Here is a 16,989-nt window from a genome sequence, read left to right as displayed (position 1 = left end):
AGGCCATCCAGGGGGATAGGGGATTGTCCAGTTTTGAAGCAGGGAGAAAGCTGTCATAAGACTGCCAGTTGCGTCTTATGCAGCCACACAGGTGAGCCCGGCGAATATTCGACTACACGCATCACATTGGCAACATCTGCAACAGCTATAGGGAACCCAAGCTGGAGTTCGCTCAGCACTGCCAGCGCTCGGTTTCCGATGGATAGCAGAGGAACTAAAAAACCAACACGGAGCTACAGCAGCGCAGCACATGGCTGTTTGTGGAGTCTGCGCAGCCCGCCGTGCGGGATGCATGCCCGGCGCAGCTGCGTGCTCTCCAAAATTTCCAAATATTAGAACAGTATAAAAAATATTTAATATGCTTAAACTGCAGCACAGAAAGTATACAAAATTCAGAATACTTCTCAAAACACACAAATAAAAATCAACCTCAATGGCAACTTCAGGCAATTTAATGCTTTTGGCACAGCTCAACACAAAAAAAATGTTTATGCAGTAGAACCCGGTTATATCGAACCTGGATATATAGAATTTTGGTTATATCGAACACACGGAATATCCCCTTGAAAATCCCATGTAAAAGTATAGGAAAGCCACGTCATATATCGAACTCAATTTCACTGGTTGTTCGAGATATCGAACTCCGCACCAGCCTTGGCCGTTTGCCGCATGACGTTTTTAAGCCACGCGCGGAAGGAATGAGAGGGGACAGTTCAAAGACGGCTGGGCAGCGCCGCGCCCATTCCCCAAAGGCGTGCGCATATGCAGTTATCGTTTCCCGCGCGCCAGCACATGACGTTTGCAAGCCATATGCGTGGGTGTGCCCATTCTTTTGTCGAGCTCTCTCTCTCCAGCACGCGCTACACATGCGCCAAGCCAGCTCAGCCCATCTTCAGACAGACTTTTCTCCACAATTTTGTTAACCAATTAATGTTTACTCTCTCTCTCCAGAGTGTGTTGCAAACCCTCTGCGTGAGGCGGCTGACGTGGCTATGGCGCCTGCGGACATTAAGAAGCAGCAGATCTCTCTCTCTCTCCGTTTTTTATTTTTTTCTTGCGAGAGTCATCCATTCTTACCATGTACTGTACGCGCGGCGTAGCGTAAGATATGGCGGCTGCGAATGTTAAGGAGCGGCAGGTTGTTTTTTTTTCTTGTTTTTTTTTTTCGCGGAAGTCGTTTATTTTTGCATGTATGAATCAACAGCTGGCATTCTTCCTCTGTGCCGTCGTCCAACGCTGATTCTTCAGTTGCTTGCTCGGAAGCTTCTTCAATGCGGCTTACAAAACCCGCATGCCGAAAGTAGTGAACTACTGTCGACTGCTTGACGCTGTCCCACGAGGCTTTCAGTATTTGAATGGCACCCAAAAGATCTATCTTTAGCTCTTGGCCCATCCGCAGCTTGAGAAGCAAAATGTCGATCAGCCGACGTTTATAAATGGATTTGAAAGCGCGAATAATGCCCTGGTCCAATGGTTGCAGCTTCGACGTCGTGTTCGGCGGCAAAAACTTAATTTCAATGTTGCTCAGCTGGACATCAGTGTGGTGTGCTGTGCAACTGTCAACGATGAGGCAAACCGTCCGGCCTTGACGCGCCAGCTCCAAGTCCCATGCCTTCAACCATTTTTGGAATATCTCCTGAGTCATCCACGATTTCTTGTTCCATGCGTATGTCACCGGAACACTGGGGCAGTTGCGCATGCATCTCGGGGTTTGGAACTTGCCTATGACAAGTGGCCGCAGCTTCGTGCTGCCGTCCATATTCGCAGCCAACAGAACTGTAATACGAGCCTTGCCTTGCTTGCCGCTGTGGCACTTGTCTCCGCGCGTGTCGAGCGTTTGTCGCGGAAGCATTTGCCAGAACAGGCCCATCTCGTCAGCATTGAATATCTGATTGGGCTCATACTTGACGAGAATCTTAGGCCACTCTTCTTCAAGCCACTTCTTGATCTCGACTTCATTGGCATCCTCACTTTCCCCCGAGACTGTCTTCCCGACAATGTTCAAGCGGGCCTTAAAACGTTGCAGCCAACCGCTGCTGGCATTGAAGTTCTCGGCACCGAGAATGAACGCAAAGTTCTTGGCCTTCTGTTGTATCATCGGTCCCGATACAAGAATATTCCGGGCCCTTGCGTCGATGAACCATTTGTGCAGCGCCTTCTCAACGTCTTCAAAGGCAGCTTTGCGCACCCGCCGCGCGCCTGAGTGCTGGTTTTGTTCCGCCTTGGCCTTTATGTCACTCTTGCTTTTCAGCAGAGTGCTCAAAGTGCTCCTCAGTATGCTGAAAGCTTCGGCGACGCTCGACTTTTTTTCACCATTTTCAACGCGGCGGATCACTTCCAATTTCGCAGCAAATGTCAGGGTCGTCCGCTTCTTCGCGTTTGCAGCCATCACAACACCGACCACGCCGTGACAGGCCTAGGCCACCTAGGCTGCCTAGGCCACACACGATAACGACTGGCGCAGCACAAGTGGCGGCGCCGAGACGCGGTTAGTCGTTGACAAACTAAATCAGGCTAGCCACCCTAGCCCGGCCAAGCCGCCGCGTGCATACGCCGCTACGTTCAAATGGCGCCCTCGGCGCGACCGATGTATGCAGCGATCGTGCGCAGCAGTCGGGAACGCCCATCGCGCCACCGCTATCTTCGAGGGCGTTGAGGGAAAGCTCGCCTCCTGTCAACAGCGTGCACATGGTTTGGGGTGGCGGAGTTCGATTTATCCATTTGGCAACCGACGCCGTTCGAAATAAAAAATTAAAAATGCATCCGATTTTCCGAGTGATATAGAAAGTGTTCGATATAATCAATAATTCGATATATCCGTGTTCGATATATCGAGGTTCGACTGTAATCGCATGCAACCACAAAAATATTCTTACTCATCCGAGAAACTCTTGTCTGTCTGCAGTCTCCAATCTTTGTAAGCTTTGTAGAGCCTGACTGCCAATTACAATGTGCTCATCATCCCTCTGGTTGCCATAAGATTTGTAGTCAACATCTGTCAGCTCATGAGCCCTCTTGATAACAGATGGTTTGACGAACCGCAATAAAAGCTGTCTGAGCAGCCTGTTAAAGGTCCACGGAAACGGCCCCCAAGAAACCACTGATAAACGTGTTCAGTGTGTAGAACACATCCTTTTGAGCATTAACGCAAAGTATAACTCCTTGGAACAAAGCCAGCAATTTATTATTAATTTTTAAAAACAGCGTTTTTTGAAATTCGCGGGCAGAGAGGTTGTCGCTTGGCGGTGTAGCATGGAACTATTTCCTAGTCCCGTGACGTCACGGGTCGGTTGACTGGCAAGGCTTGCTAGAAGCTGCCATTCGCTGCGGTCACTGCAACCATGACGTCATAGACACACTTCCGGTAGCTGCGACAGTCGTCTGCTCGTGCGCTGCTCGAACTCTGTGCGGGCTGTTACACAGCTCGCCGCCCTTATCGGTTAGGAGGCCATTGCCCATTAAGTGCAACAACCGAAGCGACGCAGGGATCAGCAGAACGAAGCTGCATTTACAAATATCTTATTTATATAACGTGGTTTCAGGATTATCGGAGTGTCGTCCGACGAGGCGTCAACAGCACGGTCAAGCACCGCACGATGGCAGCACCTCCTCGACCGCCGTAAACACCGCCGCTGTGGCCCCTCCTCCCGCATACCGTTCGCGAACGACACGGCGGATCGTTAGCACCGATGTCCGAAATAAAGCGTGCTAAAATTTGTTGGCGTCTGGAATACTGAGCCGAATATCAAGTATGAAGCCCTCGTGAGGATCGCTGACCAGCAGCAAATTGCTGGTAAGAGCGATAGCCGTGATACAAGCTAGTTTCTGCTCAAGCCAGCTGCCGCTGGTGCATTTCGGCAGATCCGATCTGCTCGTACTAGCTCTGCGAATAATGCGTAGGCAGAGTTAATCCTATACTTATTTTACTATGGCAGGATAGGAATCACTATAAGGCAGTTTCATAAGTAGACGATTTGCGACAGCGCTGATCATGTTCCAAAGCGTCGACCGCCGCGGCTTCGAAGCGAAACAATGTAGGCCTAGCGACGACTAGGGACGGTCACGCACGGCGCCGGCGTTTGCCGCGTTCGCACGTTCCACCCCCGCGGTAATTGTGTAACGTACCGAAGCCTGCTCGCGGCATCCCGTGCTGCAAGCGTTGCAAACTCGTGTACTTTCATAGCTAAGGCCGCATATTTTTTGACGTTCTGCTCAGCAACAAGCCGTTCAAACGATGCTGTAGGCAAGACAAGGCTTCAGTACGCAGTCGCTGCGCTGTCGGCCGTAATCGAAGACGTCGGGCGGCACCATAATCTATACATCGATCTTTAAACGTTATACAGTGGGCAAATGAATAACTTTGTGAAGCAGACCCGCTCGTACGTTTCGCGCACTCGGGCGCCGACGAGTAGCTTCAGACGCCGTCATAACCTCGGTTAACGCCGCAAACCGAGGTCATCAAGCTCGGTTTGCGGTAACCGCGGTTAGTGGTGCAACCATGGTTTGGTCCGCCATGTAACATAGGATAACCAAGGGTTCGTGGTTACACTAACCGTCGCTGCGCGAACTGGCGAACTCCTCAGGCGTGTGCGAGCGAGGACGGGTTGGCGTGGGTACGCCAGCGAGCGAGCGCGCGGCAACCGGAAGTTCGTCGAAGTGACGTATGTCTGGGCGGAGCTTAGAACTTGCTTGTATTCTTTGTTATTTTATGGCTCCCTTTGGCGTACGAGTTGAGAGGGAAAATTGGAAGGGTCATTTTTAATCGCCGATATCTCTGGTGTTGCAGAAGCTAGATCGAAAATTTTTGCGGGAGAATGATGGGTGGTTCAATAACTATCAGTGTTATGGCGTTGTTTACCCTTCTTGGTGACCCCTTTCTGGGGACCTTTAAGAACTAGAGATCACCAGACTGCAGAAATGTGTTTGTCTTCAAATTCTGGGATGACTGAAAGCAAAAAACCACTATATACCTTGTTGACATCTGATGACAGAAACATGAATCGCCTTTCTTGCCTGTTTAAGACCTTGACCAGCTGTTGCTTCTGAGCCTCCTGGGAAGGAGCTCGGTCGCAGGTCTCCAGTCTCGGTTTTTTGCTTTGATGCCCAGTTTTTTCTGTGCTTGTTGATTTCTGAGGGTCAGCTTTTTGTTTGATTCTTGATTCCAGGGGTGTCCTCGATGGCTTCATTTCACTATGGAAGAAGCTGAGAAGTGGCTGCCACTACGCAATAAACCACTGTAGGCTCCTGCCAAGAGATAACCACCAAGTGCTGACATGTTTCAAGGTTTTTTTTAATCTACATCGGGCAAGCATTGAAAAGCTCTCAACTTGTCATTCCTTTTCGAGCTTTCTTCGAGGTAGAAATAAACATCTATCAATATCTCTTCCACACTTAAAGGAAGGCACGCCAAGCCTTTTCGGGCTGCAAAATTGATTAAATGACCACAACACCCAAGAATGGCAATGTCCTCATTTTTTTTCTTTAAGAACGGCGGCAACCCCGTTTTTGGAGCTGATCATGACAGGTGCCTTATCGCACGTCATGCCAATGCAATTCCTTAGATATGTTGTGGTTCGGCAGGGTTTCGACAAGAGCGCCAATGTTTCGTCCAGTCGATTCCCCACTGAGAGTAGGCAGACCAAGCAAAGCAGTATGAACAATCCCGTCGACGAATGTGACCACAATCAGATACAGCTTGGCATCATTGCCAACGTTGTTGCCCCCGTCAGTAGCGATCAAAAACGGTCCAAACTTAAGGCGACTGACAACACTGCTGATCTGTTGGTTGGCCATTTCCTTGGCAATCGCAGCCGTTTTTGTCCGAGCGCAAGCGTACGTCATTGCCTCTTTAGAACTGGGAAACATTTTCCTGAAAAGGTCATGGGCATGGTCTGCTGCTGTGAACGGAACGTTATGCTCGATCAGAAAAGCCGTGAAGAGACACTCCGCTTGAATAGTGGCTTGGTCCACTGCAGTGTTAAAATATCCACTAATCTTCTTGTTGGTGTCAACGACACTCGCTGAGGCTTTGTCCTTCTTTGTGCCGAGATGGAGAAGAATTTCCCGACAACCGGCACGCGCAATATTCACATCACAACGGCAGTAGGTGTAGAAAGCGTACCTTTCACCTTTGCGAGATTTTTGTATGCACAGAAAATCCGTTGAATAACTGGGTACTTCTAGGAAGTACTGGGAAAGTACTTCTTGTTGGACATCTCACAACCACACCCTCAGCAACTACGCTGCCAAAAAAATAAGCCTAAGAGCTTGACAGGCTCGGCTCCCGAGCCGAGCCGAGGCAAAAAGTAAACGATGGCGATGACGACAGTTGAACGGGGATGATTTGACTGTAGTAGTGGTGCCGACAAGTGGCGTGGCAAACAACTAAGATGTGCGCTGTGGAGATGCCGCGGAGTACGGTGCCATGCCAAGATATGTCGCGCGAGGTACAAAACTAGCTGGGTTCGCGTTTTCGCACGCCTGCTCGGTCTCGTCCTGCTACCTTTTTTTAGTCAGCACAAAAATCAAGAAAAATCGTAAGATGATAGTCGACACTATGATACTCGTTAAAAAGCACTGAAAATCGGGCACTTTACGATAAAATCGCAAAACGTGGCAGGTATGTGCACCTTTCCCTTCCTGTGAACCAATTATTATTATTATTATTATTATTATTATTATTATTATTATTATATTGCTACCTCCATGGCAGCTATCTCTAGTGTTGGGCTGTCATTTCATCCTGAACACAGGTGGCCGCTGCAATGTGAAGACTGGGTGGAGCAAGGAACTGAGTGCAATTATTGGTAAGGATACTAATTCACAAGCTCTATTTGATGTGCCACCATCTTGGCCCAAACAATTACAGTGTTGAAAAAAGAATGCTTTTCACCGCTTTATGCACCATCACTGATTCGAATACCTAAGACAGCCTTAGAGGCTAGAACTGCACTACTGAGAGAAAACAACTAATGAGCAGCCTGGCCTGTGGGTTGTGCGGTGATTAGAGAGGTCGGGACAAAAACCTTGAAAACATTTGGAGTGGTGATCATTTCGTTTGTGTGTTTCTGTCTATTTCTATTGTAAAGACATCTTCCACTGTTCACCTCTTGAATCTACACTCTTGTTCGCTGTGCCGGGAGTTTTTATCAGTTTAGACACGATAATATCCGGCTGCACACTTGACGGCAGAAAGCTGATATGATCTGTGCATGTGAACGTACCTTTTGATTTTGCAATTGCCTTCCCTGGTACAAATGTAGCGGCCTTCAATGAAATAGACCAGTAGGAAGCTGCGCTCTATACATGTCATACGTTGTGTCCTGTCTTCTTTGCACTTTATTAGAACCAACTCGCCCAAACCAAAATATTAAATAAACAGAAGCTGAATAGTTATTGCCAGCCGTTCAAAACACATTGAATGTTTTGAACATTCACACCGCCCTATCAAACCCCCCAAAAACAAAATTGGCCAATGTGAGGTTGGCCAGGACGCACCTCGGTTGGTGGCAGTAGTGGACGTGCCCCGCTGACGCCACGCTGGAATCCTGCAGGCCATCCTACCACATTCGTGCGGAAGTGCTCCTCAAATGAGGGCAGGGTGCCCACCTGCTCAACCTGACGGTTCACTGGTGGCCTCTCCAGGCTCAGAATGTCGTGCAAAACTAGAAAGAAAAGGAGTACAATTGAACTGAATAAAATGACACCCAGCTACTCCAGTCTTGTCATGACCTAGTTACTCTTGTTGTGACATTATGTGCTATGCTGGGCAGTGTGGCACACAAGTGACAAAGCCATTGGGCACTCAACGGCAGTTGTATTAAGGTGCCCTTCAAACGATACTTTAATATTTTAGTGGGAGAAATGCATAGATGTGAGTTTTAGAGCAAAATTTAAAAGGTTTGCATGGAGTCGATAATTTACAAATAATATTTAAAAAAGGCTCCCTGAGACCGCTCGCAACTGATTAGGGCGACATGTTCTACCCATACAAACCTCCCATATAACGCCATTGGGCTTGCTGAGTGGGCCCATTCAGTGGACGCTCCTCATTGACGGGGGTGGAGTGTGGTGGAGCATCGTTGTGCCTCGTTTTCTTCAAGTATTTTTTTCCTTCTGCGCTGGCATTTTCGCGTATTTTTGGTGTTAGTAACACTAGCTTAAAAATTTATGCGTTGAAGACGGGACTGATTGGATACCTACGTTTTGTAGCTTTAGTAAATGCCATTTCATGGGCTCAACATTTTTTGTAACTTAATATTCGGAACAATCCGAGTGAAACTTAGTCTCAAGCAGCTTTTCACGCTGATTTCAAATCCCAATTACAGTTGAACCCGGATATATTGAACTCGAAGAGGATCGCGAAATAGTTCGATATACAGACATTGGCTTGTGACGGTACTTACGATGCGAAAAAACGATACCGTATTTGCCGCGTAATCAACCCACTCGCATAATGAACCCACTCTCCACTTTTGCACCCGAGAATATGAAAAAAAAAAAAAAATGCGTTAAGACCAGCTCGCTCACGTGCAAGCGATTGAGCGATCTCAGCGACGGCGCGGCAGTGACAGAACGAAAATTTTTAAACTTGGAACTGCGTCCCTCTCGCCGCTCGAGCCACCGCGGCAGCTCAAAACAAGGTTTCTGTGTCGCCGCGGCAGAAATCAGAAATCGCGGGCATTTTCACTTGCATGTCGATGGCGCGCGTCACTCCGTTTGTCCTCTCATCCACAGCTCCTCTCATCCACAGTCCTCTCATCCACAGAGAGATAGCTCGGCAAAAGACTGGTCACACCCACGCGCGCGGGAAACGATAACTGCAGATGCGCGCGCCTTTGGGGAATGGGCGCGGCGCTGCCCAGAGCAGCCGTCGCCGAACTGTCCCCTCATTCCTTCCGCGCGTGGCTTGAAAACATCACGCGCCAAACGGCCAAGGGTGATGCGATTGTCTATGGGGAAAGCCCACTTTCCAGTGCGTGGTGCAGAGTTCGATATATCGAACGACCGGTGAAATTGAGTTCGATATATGACGCGGATTTCCTATACTTTTACATGGGATTTTCAAGGGGATATTTCGCGAGTTCGATATAACTAATATTCGATATATCCGGATTCGATATAACCGGGTTCGACTGTATACAGAAATTGGCTTGAGACACCGCCTGTGATCGTGAGAAATGATACCATAATTGTCACATAATCAACCCACTCGCACAATGAACCCACCCTCCACTTTTGCCGCTGGGAACTTTACAAAAATGAAAGCGTTACTTGGTAGTACGCCCCTCCGTTTCGCACCACCGTATCCACAGCTATTTATTGGCAGCACGCCACAATGCTGCGCAGGGATAATATCCAGCGTTTTTATCTTTTGAATATAGTACTTTAGACGTCAGGTCCTGAAGTGGCGGCGAGCAAACTTGGCAGAGTGCTTGCGATGGCCAGATTGCACAAGCTTGGTTTGATTTATCATTCCCCGCTTGGGGTAGAATGATAAATCACAAAACCACAAAATCAGTGGAAAGCGCGATAGCAGCAAATGCCGTTTGAAGCAAACAATGCTAAAAGCCGGTATCGTGATAGCAGCTGACAGCATGCTTTTGTTGATTCAGAGGTGCAAGATGCACAATTCTCGCAAAAAAAAATCTGCCGCTTCTTAACATTCACAGCCACCATAGCTTATGCTACGCCGCACGTTCAGTACAACTACACACGACTGACGTCACTCACAGCGCACAGAGGGTTCACAACACACACTGGAGAAAGGGTCTGACGTTCCGTCCACCACTGGCTGAGAGACCGGGAAAAAGAGAGGAAAGGAGAGAGAAAGCTCAGCAGAGGAATGGGCCCACTCTTGCACTTTGCTCTATCGCATTGTTTCCCCTCTCCCAAACACCATAGCTACATTGGCTGCGTCTGTTCCATACCGGCCATTGCCAAACAGATTCCCTCTTGTTCATTCACGCACATGACTTGAAAACGTCACGTGCTGCCGCACAGCAAACAATTGCCGCAGATGTGCATGCCTTTGGGGAAAGGGCGCGGCGCTGCTCTAGACTGGCAGTCGCCGAAGTGGTTCTCTCTCATTCCTTCTGCACATGGCTTGAAAACGTCATGCAGCAAATGGCTCAGGGTGATGTGATCGTCTTTAGGGGAGGCACACCTTCCAGTGCGTGGTGCAGAGTTCGATATACAGCATAACTTTCCTATACTTTTACATGGGATTTTCAAGGGGATGTTCCATTGGTTCAATATAACCAAAATTCGAATTATCCGGGGTCTATATATCTGAGTTCAACTGTAGTTTTTTATAGCTGTGCTAGTTTAGCAACAGGCTTATCATATGTTAAGCCACTCACACGCTGCAGTGCCATCCTGCGTAAAACTACAAAACGAAATGCAGCAGCAGGAACAAGCGGGAGGCATGCACTTTCACAATGAAAATTTCTGTCGATATTCGTTTGCTGTGTGCAGTCAATCTGAACACTTTCAGTGGTTCTGATGACTTTGAATTGACCAAGCTTATTGTATTTCGTCTTCTTCAAGAGGGAAGTATATAACAGTGGCTTCTTCCTGTACCCACCCACGAGGATGAAACACGGAGTCTTAACGAAAAGGGTTCTACTTATGTTGAGAAGAATGCAGAGGGATATGGAATGAAAAATGGTAGGTGTAACATTACGAGATAGGAAGCATGCAGAGTGGGTCAGAGAAATAACTCAAGTTAATGACATTGACTGTTAATGACGAGAGTTAGACTGTGAAGAAGGCTGACCGCCGAAGAATTGATGCGTTTGAATTGTGGTGCTGGCAGAGACCCTTGAGAGTTCCTTGGACTGCCAGAAGATCAAATCAGTCGATATTGTCGACCATAAACCCTGACTGCTCATTGGAGGGTCAAATTCCAAAGTTAAAGCTCAGCTACTTTGGTCATCTGATGAGAAGAGAGGAGTCGCTGGAGAAAGATTTGATGTTGGGAAAGGTTGAGGGTCACCGGAGAAGGAGTAAGCAGCGAACGCGGTAGTTAGATGGTATCCTCGAGGCGCTGAAGATGAAGTTATGTGATGTTGGGAAGATAGTGAGAGACCGGAAAGTGTGGCGTGATATGGTCCATAGGGTCATGAAGAGTCGGGCACGACTGAACTGAACTGAATGACATTCTAGCGGAAATCAAGAGGAAGAAATGGGCACGAGCAGGGCATGTAGTGCGAAAAGAGGACAACCAATGGTCGCTTGGGTGACAAGCTGGATTCCAAGGGAAGTAAAGTGTAGCAGGGGGCAGCAGAAAGTTATGTGTTGTTGTGTTGTGTTGGGTTGTCTGGCGCATAAGCAACTAAGGCTATCATGCGCCAATCTACAACATTATTTCTATGTTGTCCTGAAATATTTCACCAAAAAACAAGCTCTAAGTACTCTAAATAAATATATTTGTCGGTTCCGGGATCGAGATATCTGCTCCAAACCGCGAAAAAGCTGCCAAGTTCACGGCGTGACTGCTCGGCTTTCCCGCCACGGAGCGCCGCCCGACTCTTCGACTCTTTGTCCCAGCCCTTCCTTTCCTTCTCCGCCAGCTGGCAAGTGCATAAAAAAAGAAAATTTGCAGGATAGCAACACGAAGCAGCCAATGAATGCCGGCCCCGATTGGCTCTGCGCCGTGGCGCATTGCAAGACCCCTCCTCATTGGCTGACGCCGCGGCATAATGGCAGCCAGCACAGGGAGTGTCAGCTTTGACCGCCGCTGGAAAGCAAGTCCTTGTCTTGTGTTTCGAGGCTTCGACCAAGCGCAATGAATCATCGCACGTCGAAAAAAAGTTGTGGACAAAGCATTCCTACGAGAAGCGAGAATGTAAGCCTGTCATAGCAAGGAAGAAGCGGCGATTATCAGCAGGTGGTTCTGCCGAGCCAAGCGTCCTTTCAGAATCGGCGGAGTGCGCGCCCAACGTGCTGTGTGATCTCGTGCAGAGTCGGACACCAGCTAGCGACTATGAGAAGAACCAAGATCTTTCGCTGACAAGGCACGGGTGCGGCGTTACTTCACCAGTGACGATCGACATGCCAGTGAGCGTTGGCATGCTCGAGCATCTCCCCGAAACGCGGACGTGCCACTGCAAGATCGAGCCACGCACCAGCTAGCGAATGTGAGGCGGGCCACGATCTCTCGCCGTCGAGCCACGGGTGCAACGTTAATTCGCCAGTGAGGATTGAGACGCCAGTGAGGATCGACACGTTAGTGAGTGTCGCCGTACACGAGCATCCCATCGCAAGTTCATCCAACGAAGAAGTGGTCTTGCAACGGCCGCCCAACTGCCGAGCAGCGGAGACAAGTTTCTACGGTGTGTCTTTCAACTCCGAGATGTGTCCACAGCCGACAACCGTGAGTGAAGGCAATCCTTTGCCATCGACGAGTTACGGCGCTCGCGGATGCGCACTCGTTTCCGCGGACATGCCGGCAGCTGAGCCATCGACGAGTTGCGGTGCTCGCGAGTGCACGCTCGCTTCCTTGGACTCGCCGGCGGCCGATCATCGCAGAGCCGATATTTGCCCAGTGAACGTCGCACTATGAAAGCTACCTCAGAACGTGATTTGTGTCCACAGAAACACAGTAATTAGTGCATCAGTTCAGTTCAGTCGTTCAGTCGTGTCCGGCTCTTCGTGACCCTATGGACCGGTCTCTCACTATCTTCCTAACATCACATAACTAATTAGTGCATGATACCTTCTAAACATAAAGAGAACATGCATACTAAAGTCAGTTAGGAAAAGAGCAGAAAAGTTAAAAAAATTTAAGGAGAATCTTGATTCAGGCTACTTCTAGGTAAGTATTAAGAACATTTGAAGACCCATAGCCCATTTTCCTGTCATGCCAGGCTTTCCACAAGCAAGCAACATGTGACCAATATATAAACAATGATAAAATAAAAACTACTGAAGCTATCACTTTGAAACTTCATAGCTTTCTGTTTGATGCTATTTCGAGGCAGCCTGCCTAATTTCATCCCTCTAAGTCAAAAAATAAAAACGTTTCCTCTGATCCCCTATTCCCCCCTTAACTTTTAAGTTCTTTATGTGCGGTAGGAATGTGAGCTTCTTGTCAAATGTTATGCCTAAAAACTTACGTTCCTACTTTACTGGAAGCATGGTTTCTTTTAATTTAAGGGTAGGATCAATCTGCAAGCCTCTCTTGTGCAAGAAGGGAACAGCAACTATTTTCTAAAGAGAAAATCTAAATCCCCTTTTGTCTGCCCAATTTCCAAGCTTGTTTAATGCGAGTTGTATCTGTCTTTCGCATGTTGATAGGCTTGATGATGTACACGCGATTTGGAGGTCGTCCACATAAAGCGAGTACATAACAGACTTTGGAATTACTTTGGCTATGGAGTTTATTTTTATGATAAAGGGTGCGGTACTGAGAATACACCTCTGAGGTACTCCAGTTTCCTGAATAAAGTTCTCTGCAAGGGTACAGCCAAGGCGTACTTGGAAGGTGCATAGATAGGAAGTCATTTAGGCAGTTTAGCATCCTTCCATGGATGCCCAGCTCGGATAGACCTTTGAAGATGCCGTACTTCCAAGTGGTATCATACGCCTTTTCCATATAAAAAAAAGACAGCTAGACAGTGTCGGCTATGAATGTGTTCAATATTTTCAAGGCGAACAAGGTGGTCTACAGTTGAGAATGCCTTTTTGAAGCCGCTTTGATGTTATCAAGGAGACTGCGGGATTTGAGCATGAACATTTCTCTCATATTCAGTACGCTCTCGAAAGATTTAGCAAGACAGCTCGTGAGAGCTATGGGTCTATAGTTACCAGGAAAGGTTGGCTGTTTTCCAAGCTCCAGAAATGGTACGATAATGGCTTTTTTCCAACCTTCAGGAATTTTTCCCGATATCCATACGTTGTTAAAGAATTTTAAAAGTGCTTCGACGGTGGCCAAAAAGAGATGGGCCAACATCTTATAATGGATTTGGTCATGGCTGGGAGCAGTCTGTTTGCCAAGAGAGTACTGTATAAATTTCTTTGTGTAATTAGCTGATTGTAGGGCTCGTTCAAGTCACCATTTGTAGGAAGTTTGTTTTTCGGCAGTGTTTTTATATCTGAGAAAGGAGTTTGAATAATGAACTGAGCTTGAAACGCTTGAGAAGTGTTCTTCCAGTATGTTTGCCTGTTCTTCCGAGATGTTTGCATGTCTGGAGCTGTAAAAAGAGGGATTGTAAAGGGGGATACCTGCCATATAGTTTATACCACTCCCACATTTGTTTTCATGAGCTAGAGCTATTTACGGATGACACATATCTCCGAAATGATTCTTTTTCCACACTGCGCCGAATATATCGTGCTTTAGCTCTCGCCTTTTTCAATATGCTCAAAATGTTTTTAATACGACAATATGTTCAATATTGTCGGAAAATTCCCCAGGTCTCTTTTTGTTCTTTATTTACTTTTCTGCAACTGTGTGCGTACCATGACCTGTGATTTTGTCGCATAGCTCCTGTTCACTATGGAAGGCCAAGTGTGCAGCAGCAACAATACATTTAGTAAATCTCTAATTGATTTCGTCGATGCTAAGTTGATCTGACTATATTTTGTGTAGAGTGGCTTCAGACTGAAAAAGTACCCAGTCAGCTAAGTGAAGCTTCCGCCGGCAAGACTTAGTCAGAATGACTGATGATGATGATATGTTGATAATTACAGGTAGATGGTCACTTCCATACGAACTGTCTAAAATCTACCATTTAATATCGTTAAAAAGTGAAGGTGAAGTAAAAGATAAGTCTAGGCAGCTCATTCTCTGACTGCTTGGGGAGTAATATGTACAGTCGAACCCGGATATATCGAACTCGAAGGGGATCGCGAGATAGTTCGATACATCGATAATTTATATACAGAAATCGGCTTGGGATGGCACTTACGATGCGAAAAAATGATACCGTATTTGTCGTGTAATCAACTCACTCGCATAATGAACCCACCCTCCACTTTGGCACTCGAGAATTTGGAAAAAAAAAAAAGCGTCAAGGCCAGCTCGCTTACATGCAAGCGATTAAGCGATCTCAGCGACAAGCAGCAGCGACAGAGCAAAAAATGTCCACCTTGCTGGAACTGTGTTCGACCCACCGCGGCAGCTCAAAACAAGGTTTCTGTGCCGCCGCGGCAGAAATCGGCAGCGTTTTCGCTTGCATGTCGCACTCTGTTTCGGTCATCTCCTCCATACCTCATTTCTTGGCAGCATGCCAAGATGCTGCGCAGCAATAACGTCGCAGCGTGTTTATCTTTTGATAGCTCCTACGGCGGGGGAGCGAACTTGGCAGACTGCCCGTGATGGCTTGATTGCACAAGCCTGGTTCGATTTATCCCGCCGCGCTTGGGGCGGGCGTAGTCCACTGCCACAAAATCATTGGAAGGCGTGATACAGTAACTGCAAATGCTGTGTGAAGCGAAAAATGCTAAATGCCAGTGTCATGATCGCAGCTGACCGCGTGCTTTCGTTGATTCATACATCTAAGGATAAACGACTCCTGCAAAAAAAAAAAAATAAAAAATGCCGCTTCGTAACGCCTTATCTTAAGCTATGCCGCGCGTACAGCACAACGATAAGAATAGACGAATCTCGCAAAAAAGAAAAAAAGAGATCTGCAGGCGCCATAGCCACGTCAGGTGCCGCGCGCAGAGGGTGCGCAACACACGCTGGAGAAAGCGTCCGATGTTTTGTCTGAGAACGAGCCAAGCTGGCTTGGCGCATGCGTAGCGCGAGCTATTGCGAACGAAGGCCGAGGAAGAGGAAGGAGATAGCTCGGCATAAGAATGGGCCACCCTTGCGCTTCGCTCTATCGCGTTTTTCCCCTCTCATTCCCACCGGTTCTCTCTGGTTCATTCACGCACATGGCTTGCAAACGTCACGTGCTGCCGCGCGGGAAACGATAACCGCAGATGCTAGCACCTTTGGGGAATGGGCGCGGCGCTGCCCTAGACCAGCCGTCGCCGAACTGTCCCCTCTCATTCCTTCTGCGCGTGGCTTGAAAACGTCACGCGGCAAACAGCCGAGGGTGATGCGATTGTCTTTGGAGAAGGCACACTTTCCAGTGCGTGGTGTGGAGTTCGATATATCGAACGACCGGTGAAATTGAGTTCGATATATGACGCGGCTTTCCTATACTTTTACATGTGATATTCAAGGGGATTCCATGAGTTTGATATAACCAGGGTTCGATATATCCGGGTTCGACTGTATCCAGTATCCAGCAGGCAGATATTGTTAGAGAGAATAAAATCTTCTAAAATGCTGCACCTTGTGTCAGTTTGTTGACTACCCCAGAGAGAGGAGAGGGGTTCTGGAAGCTGCGTTAAAAATTCTTCTAAGTCATGGAGTGCTACAGTTAGATGACGCTGGAGATATATGGTGCATACTGTGACTGTTTTAAAATGAAGGATGCTAACAGCAACTGCTTCATATTTGATCCTGAGGCTGACTTCAGGGGTTGCCACACCACCCTGAACTACAATAGCAACGCCTCCAGAAAGCTTGTTCACATGTTCTCGGCCGCAACGAAAGACATTGTAGTTCTTTAAAATATTTTTGTGTCGAGTTCTTAGGTTTGTCTCTTGGAGACATAAAACAAGTAGCGAAAATAAGTTAAGATATCCATTACATCACTAATTTTTCATCAATCCATGGCAGTTCCAGTGTATCCGGGATGCTATGTTCGATGCTTTGGATACCAGTTGAAAATTTTAGAATTCAGGCTTTTTGGGCTTTGTTACACGTGAGTTTTCTTTTTTTGCACGCTCAAGTGAGCTGTTCCGCCGCTGAAGTAGCGGTGAACTTGGACAGTGTCCATCGCCTCCCTAGAAGTGCTGGAGTCTCGCGAAGAAGCCGCGGGTGTGTGATTTGCAGGCCTTCCCCGATGGGGGGTAACACTTGCGACCTGCTGGCCAGCGGGGCTTCTTTTGGAGTTGGCTGGGCAACGGTTGCTGTCCCAGCCTGGGGCA

General features: G+C 47.8%; 1 protein-coding gene across 2 annotated transcripts in view; it reads right to left on the bottom strand.

The window, feature by feature from the left end:
• The window catches only part of Pbp95 (proximal sequence element A Pbp95), an 82,006-nt gene that overhangs the window by 14,785 nt on the left and 50,232 nt on the right, over positions 1 to 16,989 (bottom strand). For both annotated transcript variants that reach the window (XM_084576116.1, XM_084576117.1), the window contains exon 11: positions 7,498 to 7,664. In XM_084576116.1, the coding sequence (XP_084432242.1) occupies positions 7,498 to 7,664 (167 nt within the window). The remainder of the gene's footprint in view (positions 1 to 7,497; positions 7,665 to 16,989) is intronic.

Source organism: Amblyomma maculatum, chromosome 8, assembly GCF_055883805.1.
Source record: "Amblyomma maculatum isolate TAMU_Amacu chromosome 8, ASM5588380v1, whole genome shotgun sequence".
NCBI lineage: Eukaryota > Metazoa > Arthropoda > Arachnida > Ixodida > Ixodidae > Amblyomma > Amblyomma maculatum.
This window is presented reverse-complemented; position numbering and strand designations above follow the sequence as displayed.